This window comes from Molothrus ater, chromosome 8 (assembly GCF_012460135.2).
Source record: "Molothrus ater isolate BHLD 08-10-18 breed brown headed cowbird chromosome 8, BPBGC_Mater_1.1, whole genome shotgun sequence".
Taxonomy (NCBI): Eukaryota; Metazoa; Chordata; class Aves; order Passeriformes; family Icteridae; genus Molothrus; species Molothrus ater.
Genome location: NC_050485.2, coordinates 4,747,755 through 4,762,779, shown reverse-complemented (window position 1 = coordinate 4,762,779; position 15,025 = coordinate 4,747,755). Strand labels below are relative to the sequence as shown.

The 15,025-nt window shown below is 46.5% G+C and overlaps 1 protein-coding gene across 7 annotated transcripts in view; it reads left to right on the top strand.

The window, feature by feature from the left end:
- Positions 1-15,025, top strand: part of PCDH15 (protocadherin related 15) — a 639,096-nt gene that overhangs the window by 564,787 nt on the left and 59,284 nt on the right. For all 7 annotated transcript variants that reach the window (XM_054515533.1, XM_036385480.2, XM_054515534.1 and 4 more), the window contains 2 exons: positions 10,251-10,360; positions 11,575-11,715. In XM_054515533.1, the coding sequence (XP_054371508.1) occupies positions 10,251-10,360; positions 11,575-11,715 (251 nt within the window). The remainder of the gene's footprint in view (positions 1-10,250; positions 10,361-11,574; positions 11,716-15,025) is intronic.

The following is a 15,025-nucleotide window of genomic DNA, read 5'->3' as shown; positions in this document are numbered from 1 at the left end:
GGGTGCCCAGAGCAGCTGGGGCTGCCCCTGGATCCCTGGCAGTGCCCAAGGCCAGGCTGGACTCTGGGGCTGGAGCCTGGGACAGTGGAAGGTGTCCCTGCCATGGCAGGGGTGGCACTGGATGGGATTTGAGGTTCCTTCCAACCCATACCAGTCTGGGATTATGAGATTTCTGAGCCTGTTTTGATCTCCAGTTTTATCCCAGGAGCTGGGAATGTTTTTTCACTACAGTGACTTGTAGCCCATAATACCTTTTGATGACAACACCTGAATAAGCCAGGTTATCTTTGTGTCCCTGTGAACCCTTCAGGATTATCTGGACAGCCTGTCTTCCCTTTCCAAAGCACAGCTCCATTCCTGGGAAGTTCTTTGCACAGTGCTAAGAAGCTCTTAAAACCTTTTGGGGACAGCAAAGGCAGTTATTCATTTTCCTCCATGTCAAAAATGAAATCAAAACAACCCCAGAAGTTTCTGATTCAGCTCTGAGACTCTGAAACATTTGGGAGCAGGACTGGTGTTGATTCCTAAGGTTTTCAGGGACTGTCACACTCTGCAGGCTGTGCTTTGTGTTTGGTTTGTTGGCCGTGGTGCAAGCTGGAGCAGGCAGGTGTCACAGGCCCTCATTTTCCAGGGACATGGGATATCTTTAGGGCGAAAGGCAGCACGGAGCAATGGTGCCCCTTGCAAAACAGAAAACTGCTGGATGTGAGTGCTTGAATTTCAGATGGATTGTGAATTAGTGGCTTTAGAGTGGATTAGTATTGATCTTTGTTTGTCTAATTATCATAATCTGGGTGATTCCAGCGCTGTTCTTGAGCTGGTTTACAAACCTCCTCCCTGTGTATTTAGGGAAAGGTCAGAGTTGAACAGTTTTACCAAATAAAGCTGCAGCCTGTGCTACAAAATCAAAAACAAATACAAAATAGAGAGAGAGCAGGTGGCACGAGCAGAAAGGGAGATGAAAGTGCCACTCTGCCTTGAGCTGGCCTGCAGAGCCTGGCAGCTCTGCCAAAGCAACACCAGCACTGCTTGGAGCCCTCTTCACACCCAGGGAGACCTTGATTGATCATTATCTGTGTTCAGAGTCACTTCCAGAGGAGACACCAGTCAAGTGCAGGAAGGCAGAGTGGTATTTATTCACTGGCTCTCCCTCTGCATTATTGCATCATTTAGGGCAAATTAATTGGTCTCTTTTCCCCCCCACCTTCTTTGTTTGGATTGTAAATTATTCTGGAGACTTCTAAACGCTGCTGTGCTCTCCATATTGAACAGCAAAGGGCAGCTGAGGGCTCTGAGATCCAGAAAATATAGAATGCAGCAGTTGATTAATCATAAGTTGGGAATAAAGTACAGTTCCTTTGTGAGGAACTGTGGGAGATCCCACCTTAAGTCCATCAGATGGGATCTTCTGTATCCTTGGCTCCTCTGGAGGGGACTGGTAAGAGAAAGCCAGGTGGGATTTGGGGTGTTTCTCACCCCAGCATTCACTCCCTCTGAGAAGCAGAGCAGCAGCAGGGCAATCTTCTCACTCTCTTCAGCTGCCTGGAAAAAGGTTGGAGCCAGGATGGGGTCGGGCTGTGCTGCCAGGGAACAGGGACAGGACAAGGGCAAAGGGCCTCAAGCTGGGCCAGGGGAGGCTCAGCTTGGACAGCAGCAGCAATTTCTGCATGCAAAGGGTGCTCAGGCCTTGGCAGGGGCTGCCCAGGGCAAGCCTGGTGTCCCCATCCTTGGAAGAGCTCACACAGGTGTCATGTGGCACTTGGGGACCTGGTTGACTGAGGATGACTCAGAGAGCTGATGGCAGCAGTGCCTGACAAACAAAGTGATTTCCAAGCCAGGCACTGTTCCACAAAAACACACTGGGGAGAAAATAGGCAAAAATCCCAAAGAATTGAAGTGCTGGGGCGTGTGGACATTTAGATGGAGATGGCTGGGCTCAGCTGACCTTTGGTGCCAGGGAAGGACACTGCTGATGCTGCTTCTGTCGCCACATCTCCCTCAGGGTGTTGGCTGTCAGATTCCAGGGGTTTTCTGCAGAGCTGGTGGAAGACATGGACACGTCCAGTGTCTCCAGCCCCGGGTTGGTGGGGACAGGGAGATTTTCTACATCCCTGCCCCAAACAGGGTGAGACATTTCACACAAATTATTAAATGGTTTTAAGGCTGGCTTTGGTCTCTGCTTTGTGCCAGCAAAGTGGTCTCTGGATAAAGAGCTGTGGAATTCCAGAGTGGGTTAGGTTGGGTTGGGTTGGGAGGGACCTTAAAGTTCATCTTGTTCCACCCCTGCCATGGGCAGGGCCACCTTCCACTATCCCAGGTTGCTCCAAGCCTGTCCAGCATCCTTTGGATACTTCCTGCCACAGCTCCTCTGGGCAATACAATAAAAAAACCCCAATAAACCAAATAAATCAATTTTTTGAGATGCCATACAGGGCCCCTTTCCCAAGCTCTTCTTTCTTTTGTCCTGACTTCACCCAGATCACCTCTGGATCAAGGATTTCATCCAAAAGTTTCCATTACTTCACAACAACTTATGGCAGCACTTTCATTTCTTAATTAACAGATATTAATTAGTAGCGCTATGAAACAGTGGAGAAGACCAGATGTAAGTGGAACCTCAGATGAATATAAAGAGGTATTTTTAGCAAGCCTGTCCTCTTTATGAGCACGTCCTCAGTTTAAAACAGTAGAAGTTGAAAGGGATTTGGGGTCTTTTTGGTGTTGTGTTAATTAATAAATTCCACATCCTCTGCAAGGGGAAGGTCATTGCTCGTAGCTGGAGCAGGGAATGGGATGGGAACCAGGAGCAGCATCATTGCTTCCTAATTAGTGCCTGTGGGCACATTAACCAGGTGTTCAGTCATTCCAGAACAGGAAAAACGGGGAATTTTGCAAACTTACAGCTTCTGTTAGTGTTGCATTACAGCTCCCCAGCCTGTCAGAAAAGATGTGTCCAGTTGCCCAGCAATCTGAAGTTTTATGGGGAAATATGGGAAGCTGTGAATTCCAGGCTGTAACTCAGTGTAAGTGTAGTGTGGCATTTTATTTAATTTTATTTCTCTCCCAGCACCAGCACTGCTGTGGAAATGTGTTCTGCCTAAAAAGGGAGATGTGGGGACACGTGGCGCTCACTCTCCCTCGGTGGAAGAGGTGTCATAATGTTTTCCACCCAATTAAATCCTTCAATATTGGACTCAAACACCATCCAAGCAAAAGGATTTCACAAAACAAAATCATGGAGCTGTATAAGGAAGAGATTTTCCCCAGTTCTCTGGTTTCCTGCTGTTCACACAGGCAGTTTTCTTCGTTGGGAAAAGGGAATGGGGAAGCCTGCACAGTGACAGTGAGGGTAGGGAGTGGCATTGCATGGTTGGAATCTCTGTCATTTGGTGCTTCCTTCAGAAAGGTGGAAAAAGCATCCACAGTGCTCTGGGTTGGAGCTCAGGAGTTGGAAGGAGTGGTCCTTTCCAACTTGGGATATTCCATGGTTCTCAATATCTGAGAATCTCAATTCTCAGTTCCCACTTCCATGGTTCTCAATATCTGTGAATGGCTGCGGCCTTGATGAATCAGAGAATTCCAGAATGGTTTCAGCTGGAGGGGACTTTAAATCCCATCCAGTGCCACCCCTGCCATAGACAAGGACACCTTCCACTATCCCAGGCTGCTCCAAGCCCATCCAACCTGGCCTTGGGCACTTCCAGGATATCAATTCCACCTTAGATGCTTTTCTTTGAACCTCTGGAAGTTTCCCTTTTTCCTTCCTAGCAGAACTCCTTGGGATTTTCCCCTATTAGGGATCATTTTTCCCCTCAGGAATCATTTTCCCTCTCTTGTCAGAATCCACAGGGGGTTATTTTTGTCCCTCAAAAGTGTTTTGTCCCTCAAAATATTTTGTTTAATACCGGTAAATTCCATTTGGATCATCCTTTTCCCAGCATATCCAGGTCCTACCACTGCTTTTTCCCACCTTTCCTAGGATGGAATTTCCATTTTATTCAGGGAAGACCACAGGCATCCTTCTAGTTTCAGCATTTTTGAGATTTGGGGGGTAAAAGCAATCGATGTTTTCCTCACACTTAAGCTGGAGCTTCCAACATACATTTGGAATTTGCATCTCACATCTGTGGCAGCTTGGATTCAGGAAAATGTGTGTGATTTTCCCTTGGAATCACTGGTTTAGAGTGATTTTTTGCTGGTACTTTTTTGGTTTCTTATAAAAAATAAGAAAATGTGGTTATAAAGTTAATTAATTAATTCTACAGCAGGTACTGAAGCAGGATTTGCCATGGAAAAATTAGGGAGTGAGTTACCAGGTGATTACAGGATAAACTTCCTTTCCCCCTACTTTTCCTTGTGTTAGTAGTGCTGATTGCATTTTATTAAAACCCTATACTTCTTTATACCAAATGAAAAAGAAACTAGAATTTTAGGAATTATTTTTCAGTGAAATGTTCTGGTGGGATGTTTCCCGGGGAGGAGGAAAGCACAGAGAGCCAGATCCCAGCAGGGAATCTGTGCTTGGAAAGGCTGAGGGCCAAAACTCCAACACCACATTAATGAAATGTGGGAATAAATCACTCTGGGGGTGTGGATATGGAACTGAAATTATGCATAATTTTAGTATTAACCTCATTGGCATCCAGCAATGTGTTTTCCTTCCAGCCATGTTATCCTTGGAATTTATCCCATCAGTCTGACCAATCCAAGTTTGTGACTTTGCCCTACTTTGGGCTTGGTGGGCATTTTTCCCCCTTTTTCCTTTTTGGTTCTGCAGAATGCTGCCAGGAATATTCCTGCCTTTGTGGCCTCAGGTTTAATTTGGGAAGATTGGAGGGATAACATCAGCACAGAGAGGTCGGGAGAGCAAAACCTGACATTTGGGTTAAAATGCAATAAGTTAAGACAGGATCACTGGAGCAATGTCCGGACTCCCTTGTCATTTGTCTTGGAGATAAATACCATAGGAAGGTCAGAGTGCCTCCAGCCAATCTGGGAATTGAGACAGAAAGGCAGGCTATCAACTCCAGGAAGGAATATGTGACACTCTGAAGATAAACTGCTTGATAAATACATCTAATGAAGACAAAAATATTATTTTCCAGAAAAAAAAATATAATTGCTCGGGACAAGCTGTTCAGGGAGTTACTAGGAAAGCAAAAACTTGATAAATTGATGGATTCTTGCTCTAAAACATGTATAAAAGCTGATAAAATGCTGGTTTATTGCTCTAAAATATGTCCAGGTCTGTCTTTTATTGAGCAAGCACAGGAAGCCAAGGCAGTTTTTATGTGCTGGTGAAAGGGTTAAAAGAGCTGCCATGGAGATCATGGAATTCAGGACTGGTTTGGGTTGGAAGGGACCTTAAAATCCATCCAGTGTCACCCCTGCCATGGGCAGGGACATCCCAGTCTGTTCCAAGCCCTGTCCAACCTGGCCTTGGGCACTTCCAGTGTTCCAGGGGCAGCCCAGAGCTGCTCTGGCCCTCTCACCACCCTAAAAATAAAAATACCCTCAATGGTAATCAAGTTGAGGTGAGCAGTTTAATTAAACTGCACCAAAACTTAATTTCTGAGGGGTTTTTATGGACCTCCATAAATTAAAATATAAATATATAAAAATATTTTGTATTATAGTAATTCTATGTAAGTAGATATAAAATACAAAGTCCACAAAGTAGAGGCGACTGAAGTTGCTCATATGGAGTCCATTCACATCCCACTATTAAGCTTCAGCTCTAAACCAATTTTCCAAATTATTGTTGGGTTTGCTGGTTTGAAATTTAATTTTTTATTAAATCTCGCATTCATGCTTTTGGAGATAGACAAGTTTCATGGTGAATTTAAAGCATATTGGCTATCAGGCAAATTGAAAAAGGGCTAGGAGTGATGTGTTTAGCACAGGGAAAAAGAAGAACCAGAAAAGTAGAGAGGAAAAGTTAAAATTTCACTTGGACACTTCCAGTAGTTGTGCCCTGCAATGTGTTTGTGATGTGCTCAGTGTCCCTTTCCCACTCTAATCAAGACACAGATAATTAAGATATAGCAAATTCAGTGATTTTTTTTAAAAAATTGTATTTATTTTCAGTATTTTTGTGCACAAATAATGTCTTTATTTTAATCCTGCTCTTCTTTGTGGTTGCTTTGTTTATTTTCTGAGGGACAAACACATTTTGTGGTTTCATACTCAAAGAAATCAACGAGGTCTCTTCTAGTCTCCATCCCACCCTGGATACTCCCAAAATATCATTTATTATTCCTGTGGAAAAGTTAAAGTGCCTAAATGCCACATTGCTGTGATGGTCATGGAAGAAAATAAGATTGGAAATGGATGAAGTAAATTAAAGTTGTCATGGTCAAAGGGTGGCTGTGTGGAGAAGGGGAGATTAAAACTCTGGATAAGGCTGAGGTGGGATGGGGACTAAAGTGGGTCTTAGTTGAGGTTTATCCCTGAGATTTGTGGGATGCAGGTGGATTTTAACATTTATTGCAAGGGACATTCTCACATCCAGGGATGGGATGGATGTGGATCCTGGGCATGGCAGTTTTGGGAAGGAATCAAAAATCACAGGTTTGAGAAGGTGGGCAGTTCAGAAAGAACCATTTCATTGAAAATGTTTCAAATATTTCAGAGCAATTCCAGGGCAGGGAACGGAGCTGGGGAAGGGGCTGGAGCCCCAGGCGGGGCTGAGGGAGCTGGGAAGGGGCTGAGCCTGGAGCAAAGGAGGCTCAGGGGGCCCTTGTGGCTCTGCACAACTCCCTGCCAGGAGGGGACAGCCAGGGGGGGTCGGGCTGTGCTGCCAGGGAACAGGGACAGGACAAGGGCAAAGGGCCTCAAGCTGGGCCAGGGGAGGCTCAGCTTGGACAGCAGCAGCAATTCCTGCATGCAAAGGGTGCTCAGGCCTTGGCAGGGGCTGCCCAGGGAGTTTTGCAGTGCCCAGCCCTGCAGGTGTTGATAAACTGTGTGGATGTGGCACTTGGGGCCATGGTTGGTGGTGAGCAGGGTGGTGCTGGTTCATGGTTGGCCTTGATGGTCTTGGAGGGCTTTTCCATCCTTAACAACTCTGGTTCCATGGAGTCAGCAGTGGGGTGGAAGGCAGAGACACACCTGGGTGACAGTGACACACCAACCCTGCTCAGGTGACAGTGACACATCAACCCCGCCTGGGTGACAGTGACACACCAACCCCGCCCAGGTGACAGTGACACACCAACCCCACCCAGGTGACAGTGACACACCAACCCTGCTTGGGTGACAGTGACACACCAACCCCACCCAGGTGACAGTGACACACCAACCCTGCTCAGGTGACAGTGACACACCAACCCCACCTGGGTGACAGTGACACACCAACCCTGCTCAGGTGACAGTGACACACCAACCCCGCCTGGGTGACAGTGACACACCAACCCTGCTCAGGTGACAGTGACACACCAACCCCACCCGGGTGACAGTGACACACCAACCCCACCCAGGTGACAGTGACACACCAACCCTGCTTGGGTGACAGTGACACACCAACCCTGCTTGGGTGACAGTGACAAACCAATCCCTTCACCCTCCCTGCCCCCCAGTGGTGTTGAGCTCACAGAAATTCCCATTCCCTTCCCTTCCACTCCCACAGGGGTTTTCTTATCCTTTTCTGGGTGGTTTGGGCTGGATTCTCATGCTTTTCTCTTCCCACAAAAATTCCAGCTTTTATCATCCAGTGATGCAAAATAATGGCATTACAACACCTTTGCCTGTGCCCTAAAACACCTTCAAATAATATGTCAGGGGGGAAAAAAGCACCATTATTCATCTTAGCCATTCAAACATTGGAAAATAAGGAGTTTATTCCCTTACAAAGGTTATTAGAGCTGGAAGCACAGGATAAAGAGCAGGATATGGGAAGTTGGATGCTCATCTTTTGCTGCTTTGCTTCTCCACAGTCCAGAGGAATGCTCTGAAGGGATGAGCTGGGTGTTTTACAGCAGCTGATGCATTGCTCCTGAAGGTTCACAATCCCTGGAATGAAAAGAAGGGAATGAAATCAGTGCAATTATCATGGGGGGGAGTGGGGGGTGCTGTTCTTCCCCTCCCTCCAGAGCAAACACAAAACCTCTCACTAATTATTATTGATTTGTCAATCCCTTGGATTCAGCACTGGCAGAGGGAGCTATAAGGTCATTCCCACTGCAGAAATATCCTGGAATTGTGCTGGGAATGAAATGTAGGGTATTTTGTAACACTCCCACACCTTCAGAAGACAAAGAAAACAAAATCATCTATAATGCAGCATAAAAATGGCATTTTCCTCTCTGACCTCATCAAAAGAACTCCAGCTTTAAATGCTTCCAGCTTTGTAAGGCTTTTCCCCCTGTCTTTCCCTGCCTTTTGGCATCTTTTTAATCCCTAAGATTAGCATTTGCATTGGTTAAATGCACCTTAAAAAGCTTTTCATAGCAATGGTTTAAGAGCTTAATAAATTAAGGAGCAATTTTATTCCAACCACTGATGCAGAACAGTGGGAGCAGAGGGATCTGCTCTGTGCATGTGGGTTTGGGTAAAAGGGGATTTTTCCATCAGTGAAAAAAAAGAGGAGATCACTGTTATATTGCATGATCCAAAACTTAATTCTATATATTCATTATCCCTAAATTTTTTGGAAGTTCAGAGTAATATTGATTCCAAAGAAATGTTTGTAAGGCAGACTTCAAGAGAAGATTGGCCACTTCTTGGTGGGAGAAGGTTCGGTTCAATAGCTGGGATTGTGTCCTGGGGTTCCAACTTTGATATAATCATGGAATATCCTGAGTTGTAAGGGGCACACAAGGATTATTGATCCCAGCTCCTGGCCCTGCCCAGACACCCCAACAATCCCACCCTGTCCCATCACTCCTGGAGCTCTGGCAGCCTTGGGGCTGTGCCCATTCCCTGCCCTTAGAATGGGAGAATGTGCTGTGGGTTGGAGGATTTGAAAACCACCTGGAAAATGACAGGGGACAGTGATGGAATATTCATGGAATCACAGAATTATTTAGGCCTGAAAAGACCCTGGGATCATCCAATCAAACTGTTACTCCAGCACTGCCAAGGCCACCACCAGGCCATGTCCCCAGGTGCCCTTTGGCCTTCTGAATACCTCCATGATATTCCCTGGAAAGAAGCAGCTGTAGATTCTGTCCAGAATTTTGAAGATCAGTGCACAACTGATCTTCAAACTCAGGAGCTTCTCTGAGCAGATCCTCATCTGGTGTATATTTTGTTATCTATTGAATGAGTGTAATTTTTAAAAATTGAAAACATCTGCATAATACTTTAAAAAACCCCATCTACATTCATAGATGACTGTCAAAACTTCCTTTTAAATGGATTTTGAAGAGTTTGAAGCATGAATTCAACCACTGCTTGCCATGAGGAAAATCTGAGGGGGAGGATTTGAGATGAGCTTAAGCCTCTCACTTCTTGAAATTGTTTGGATTGCTGATTTAAAGACAACAGCTCAGAATCATGGAATGGTTTGGGTTCAAAGGGCCTCAAAGCCCATCCATTCCCACCCCTGCCATGGCAGGGACACCTCCCACTGTCCCAGGCTGCTCCAGCCTGGCCTTGGGCACTGCCAGGGATGCAGGGGCAGCCCCAGCTGCTCTGGGCACCCTGTGCCAGGGCCTGCCCACCCTCACAGAGCTTGGGTAGCCTTGGATTGCAGTTCATTTCCTGAAAAGCATCCTGGATTTTTGGTACCAAAATGTGTTGGCAGGAAATTTTTTGTTATTTGTGAAGAGTGGAAATTCCCATAGAGGTGGCCCCAAATTGGTTCCTGTTTAAGGCATGGAATTTTACTCATGAATGAATTTTCCTGAGTTGTTTTCTGACAGATTTCTGAGTTTTCTTAGTAGACTTGAATATATTCAAGATCTATTATAAAAGAGATCTACAGATTTATATAAAATATATATAGAAAAGATCTATTTTGTCTTTTACTTCCAATTTATCAGGCTGTGGTGGTTTTTCTTTCTCATTATTCCCTGCTTTCCCACTTCTCAGATCCAAGAATCATTACATCTTTAGGTTGCCATCTCTTGTCTATTGACTTCTCAGTGACTTTTGCATTCTCAAAGGTTAAACATTTTCCTTTTTAATGTGATTTTCCCTCGTAACAGATCCTCTGGCAGCCTGATAGATGGAGGCCATACTAACCTGAGGAATAAGTGTCAATAATCTGCTGCTCAGGAATGTAACACAAATCCTTGTGTCCCTCTCTGCAGGCCTCCCCCAGTGAGTGAAAGTGCCCCGAAGGGAACCGTGGTCACCGTTGTCACCGCAGCCGCCTTGAACCAGACAGTGGTGTACTCCATCGTGTCAGGGAATGAAGAGGGTAAGTGCCATCATATTCATATTCATATTGATTAGCATTTCAGTCTTGTGGAAATGGGGAACCAGAGATCTACTGGAAATTGTGGGGAAGTAAAGCTGCTGAGGTGAATCACAGAATAATTGAGGTTGGAGAAGAGCTCTCAGGTCATGGAGGTGAAATCCCACCTCATCTGGACAAGCAGGAAGGAATTCAAGGGCTGGAAGGGACTGACAAGAAACCTGGAGAGGCATTTTTTGTAAAGAACGGGGTAAGGGGGAATGGCTTCAGGCTGGAACAGAGAAGTTTAGATGGGATTTTGGGAATGAGGAATTGTTCCCTGGCAGGGTGGGCAGGCCCTGGCACAGGGTGCCCAGAGCAGCTGGGGCTGCCCCTGGATCCCTGGCAGTGCCCAAAGCCAGGCTGGACACTGGGGCTGGGAGCAGCCTGGGACAGGGGAAGGTGTCCCTGCCCATGGCAGGAGTGGAATGGATGCACTTTAAGATCCCTTCCCACCCAAACCATTCTATGTTTCTGTATCTATCATTACCAAGCCTTTGGAGATAAACTAACGATCAGATTAATTAGCAAAATTACAGGAAAATATTTCTCACTGGTGTGAAAATTCCCATGGATGCCACATAGTGTGAGTCCATGACACATCAAAATACAAACATAAATAGCTTTGATGGAATTGACTTGCTTAAAAATCTGATTTAAGGGATTATAGACTCGGCCGTGCTGTAACAAATATTGGATTAGAGCTTGATATCCAAACAAAACATCCTGCTGGGATACTCTCTGTGTTCCACCTGGAAACCTTGACAAAATAACACAGAATTATTGGGAGGGATGTAAAGAATTCCCCATCCCATCCTCCCTTTTTTGAGAGTGGGCTCTGTGTCTTGTCCCATCTTTCCATTTATACTCAAAACACATCTGTGCAGGGAGTTTTACTCCCTGATCCTTTGGGTCCCTTCCAGCTCAGGATATTCCATGGTTCTGTGATGCTGGGTTGGTTATTCCAGTAGCAGGGCAGATCAAGCCACTCTGCTGCTTAAAAATATCTTCAAAGATGAGCTAGGTGGGGTTTTCCAAACCTGAGGGAAGGAGGCAGGGAGGGAACGACTTCCTTGGCTGTGTCAGAGAACTGTGTCATCCACAAAGTAAAACCATTGGGCACTGAAAATCCCTGTTCATGCATCTCATAAAATTCCTGTGTTTTTGCTGGCTTCCAGATGTGTTTGCCATTAACAACAGAACAGGAGTGATCTCTTTGAAGAAGCCTCTGGACTATGAACGTGTCCAAAGTTACGAGCTCCGAGTGCAGGCAGACTCCCTGCAGGTGGTGAGGTCCAACCTGAGGGTCCCCTCCAAAAGTAAGTGTCAAAAATACTTCCTTTGCCATCTTTTTCATACAGATGTCGCTGGTGTTTGCTGAAAAGGCTGAAACTGCTCTCCAGGGACCTTGCTGTGTTTTAGGGGGGTGATGGTGATGATGGGATCACAGCCCATGGTGCATTTTTGGATCTGTCAGGCTGACTTGGCCACAGAAGCTGTGGCTGCAGTGCCCAAGGCCAGCTTGGACACTGGGGCTGGGAGCAGCCTGGGGCAGTGGAAGGTGTCCCTGCCCATGGTGAGGGTGGCACTGGGTGGGTTTGTAGATCCTTTGCAACCCAAACCATTCTGGGATTCTGTGTTAGTTGAAGGTGCTCAAATATTTGGGAACATGCCATAAACCTTGAGGATGCCCTGAGACACTAGGGTTCCAATACCTTCATCTTTCCAGTGCTACCCACAGAACCAGCAGGAGATTTTGAGATTTTGAACCTGGATTATCCTGGATATTTCTTTTTCCTTGAGTAAGAATTGAGTGTGTGGAGTGTGTGATACATCAGGGTTAATCAGTGGTCAGGAACCTGGCTTTGTTAAGAGCAGGGTGAGGTCCTGTGCAGGTTTAGCCACTGCCAAGGATGTACCTGCCAGAGCTGCCTGTTCTTTCTGGAGCCTGGGAGAAATCCAGGTAAGGTTATTACCATAAAAATACAGCCAAGGAATACCCAGCAAGCAGATGAGGCTCCCATCCCTGCAGCACACAGCTTTCTCCAAGCCTTCCTGACAGGGCTGAAGGCACAAGGCAGTCAGCAGGTCCTTCCCTCCATTCCCTCTTCTGACTCACACTCTGCACTAGAGCAGCTCTCCCAAGGGAGCAGCCCTTCAGAAAAAGTGATGGCTGAATTGCTTTATTCAGGAATGCTTGATAATGATTGGGGTTTGACTTCAGGCCAGCTTAAAGGAGCACAAGCTGGGTGCCTTTGGCTCTCCATGACTATACAGCACATCTATTCCTTAGAATGTACACTGTGCTGCAGGGATGGCTAAGGAATTTGATTAAAAATAAATATATAAAATACTTTAGTAGTGTCTGGCCAGCTGAATCACTTATGACTTCGTGATGGAGATCCCTTGATGTCTGGATTTGATTCCAGCGTTTATACAATGAATTCTTTTCCATTTTCTTGGCATTTTGTTTATTTTTGAGGAATTTTCATCAGGTTAAACACTACCTCTGAGTTTCAGGGCAGTGAATTGATGAGCTGCAGTGGGAGGAGATGGGGCACAATTAACACATCACTGTGGGCTTTGCTGAGGTTGAACTGATGAATCATTTGGAGCTGGGTGACTTGGAGTGCACAGCCCAAGGATTATACAACACTGAATTAATACAGAGCTGTGACACCCACTGGCAGTGACCTGCTGCCACTTCTGGTCTTGGATACCCCTTAATCTGTGGAATTTGTTCTGAAATTTGTTGGTGACCTACTCTTGAACTGCAGGGATTTCTGGGCCACTCACTTCAAAACACACATTGAGTGTGTCCAGGGCAGGGAACGGAGCTGGGGAAGGGGCTGGAGCCCCAGGAGGGGCTGAGGGAGCTGGGCAGGGGCTGAGCCTGGAGCAAAGGAGGCTCAGGGGGCCCTTGTGGCTCTGCACAACTCCCTGCCAGGAGGGGACAGCCAGGGGGGGTCGGGCTGTGCTGCCAGGGAACAGGGACAGGACAAGGGCAAAGGGCCTCAGGCTGGGCCAGGGGAGGCTCAGCTTGGACAGCAGCAGCAATTTCTGCATGCAAAGGGTGCTCAGGCCTTGGCAGGGGCTGTCCAGGGAGCTTTGCAGTGCCCAGCCCTGCAGGTGTCCCAGCAAGGGCTGGAGGTGGCACTCAGGGCTCTGGGCTGGGCACAAGGTGGGCACTGGGCACAGCTGGCACTTCATGGGCTGGCAGGGATTTTCCAGCCTCAGGGACCCTGGGGTTCTGCAAATAACACAGCCCTGACAAACTGCTCAGCCACCACACAGGCCTGAATGTCACAAAGCTCAGAGGCTGGGTATCAAATTGTTTTCAGTCATGGTATTATAGGAAATAATTATGGAGAAGTAGGAGCTGGAGTTTCTGTCTGTGCAGGGGAAAAGTGAAAGTGCATTAAGTGTAACTGAGCTTGTCATTCAGTGATGGTGCCAGATGATAGTGGGGCAATAATTGAATAAATATATGAGGAGAGAAAGTAAATTGAGATGTCCTTTGGAGTATGAGAACATCAAATTGGTGACTTAAACTGGGGGTTTCATAGATGATGCTAAATCATGCAAAGTCACATTCTTGTTTTCAGCAGAGCCAAACTCATTAAAGGAGTTACTTTAACTGAAACTTCATGATATGAAATTACTGTGTTGTTTTACTTCATTTGAGTGGAAGGTGAGCTGGGTTGGATGATGATGTGTTAAAAAGCTTGGAGTTCTTGAGGATTCTGATGATGCTGAGCCCTGAAGGACCTTCAATATTAATGGAGTTTGGACAATGCTCTCAGGCACAGGGTGAGATTTTGGGACTGTCCTATGCAGGGTCAGGAGCTGGACTTGATGCTCCTTGAGGTGAGAAGGTCAGGGGTAGGAGGAACAGAAGGATTTGTGTGGAAGCAGAGGGAGCAGCAAAGAGAAAGGGACAAAGAGCATGGGAGCAGGATGGACAAGGAGGGGCAGTGAGAAGCTTTTACCTCCCAATTCAACCTGGTCCCAGTTGTAGAACCAAAGCATTGCTGGGCATGTCCAGAGCAGCTGTGGCTGCCCCTGGATCCCTGGAATTGTCCAAGACCAGGTTGGACGCTGGGGCTTGGAGCAGCCTGGGATAGTGGAAGCTGTCCCTGCCATGGCAGGGGTGGCACTGGATGGGCTTTAAGGTTCCTTCCAACCCAAACCATCCTGGGATTCTGTGATTTCACATTCCTAGAGATACAAAGATAATGACAGAACCCCATGATGGCTTTTTCTGTTTTTAAGAGGAATTAATTGACTGGGTGACAAGGTGGAGATTGGTCACAGGTCATACTTCATGGTCTTGGAGGTCCTTTCCAACCTGGATGATTCTATGACAGGACCACGTTAGACAGGGTTTTTATCTTGCTGTCAGAAGATTAGAAAACAAAATCACCTTTCCATTGCTTATTTCCACATTTTATCCAGTCAGGTAGAACTGTTTGGCACCTTTGGCACCCCCAGGGCTGGGGTACAAAGTACAAGGCACTGTCCTGGCTCTGCTGAACCCAGCTGTGAGCAGGGCTTTCCTCTGGGGGCTGGGGGTGAGGCAACAGTCCTGTCTCCTTCAGTTTTGCTTTTCTAAACCCAAAAGCCCCTTTG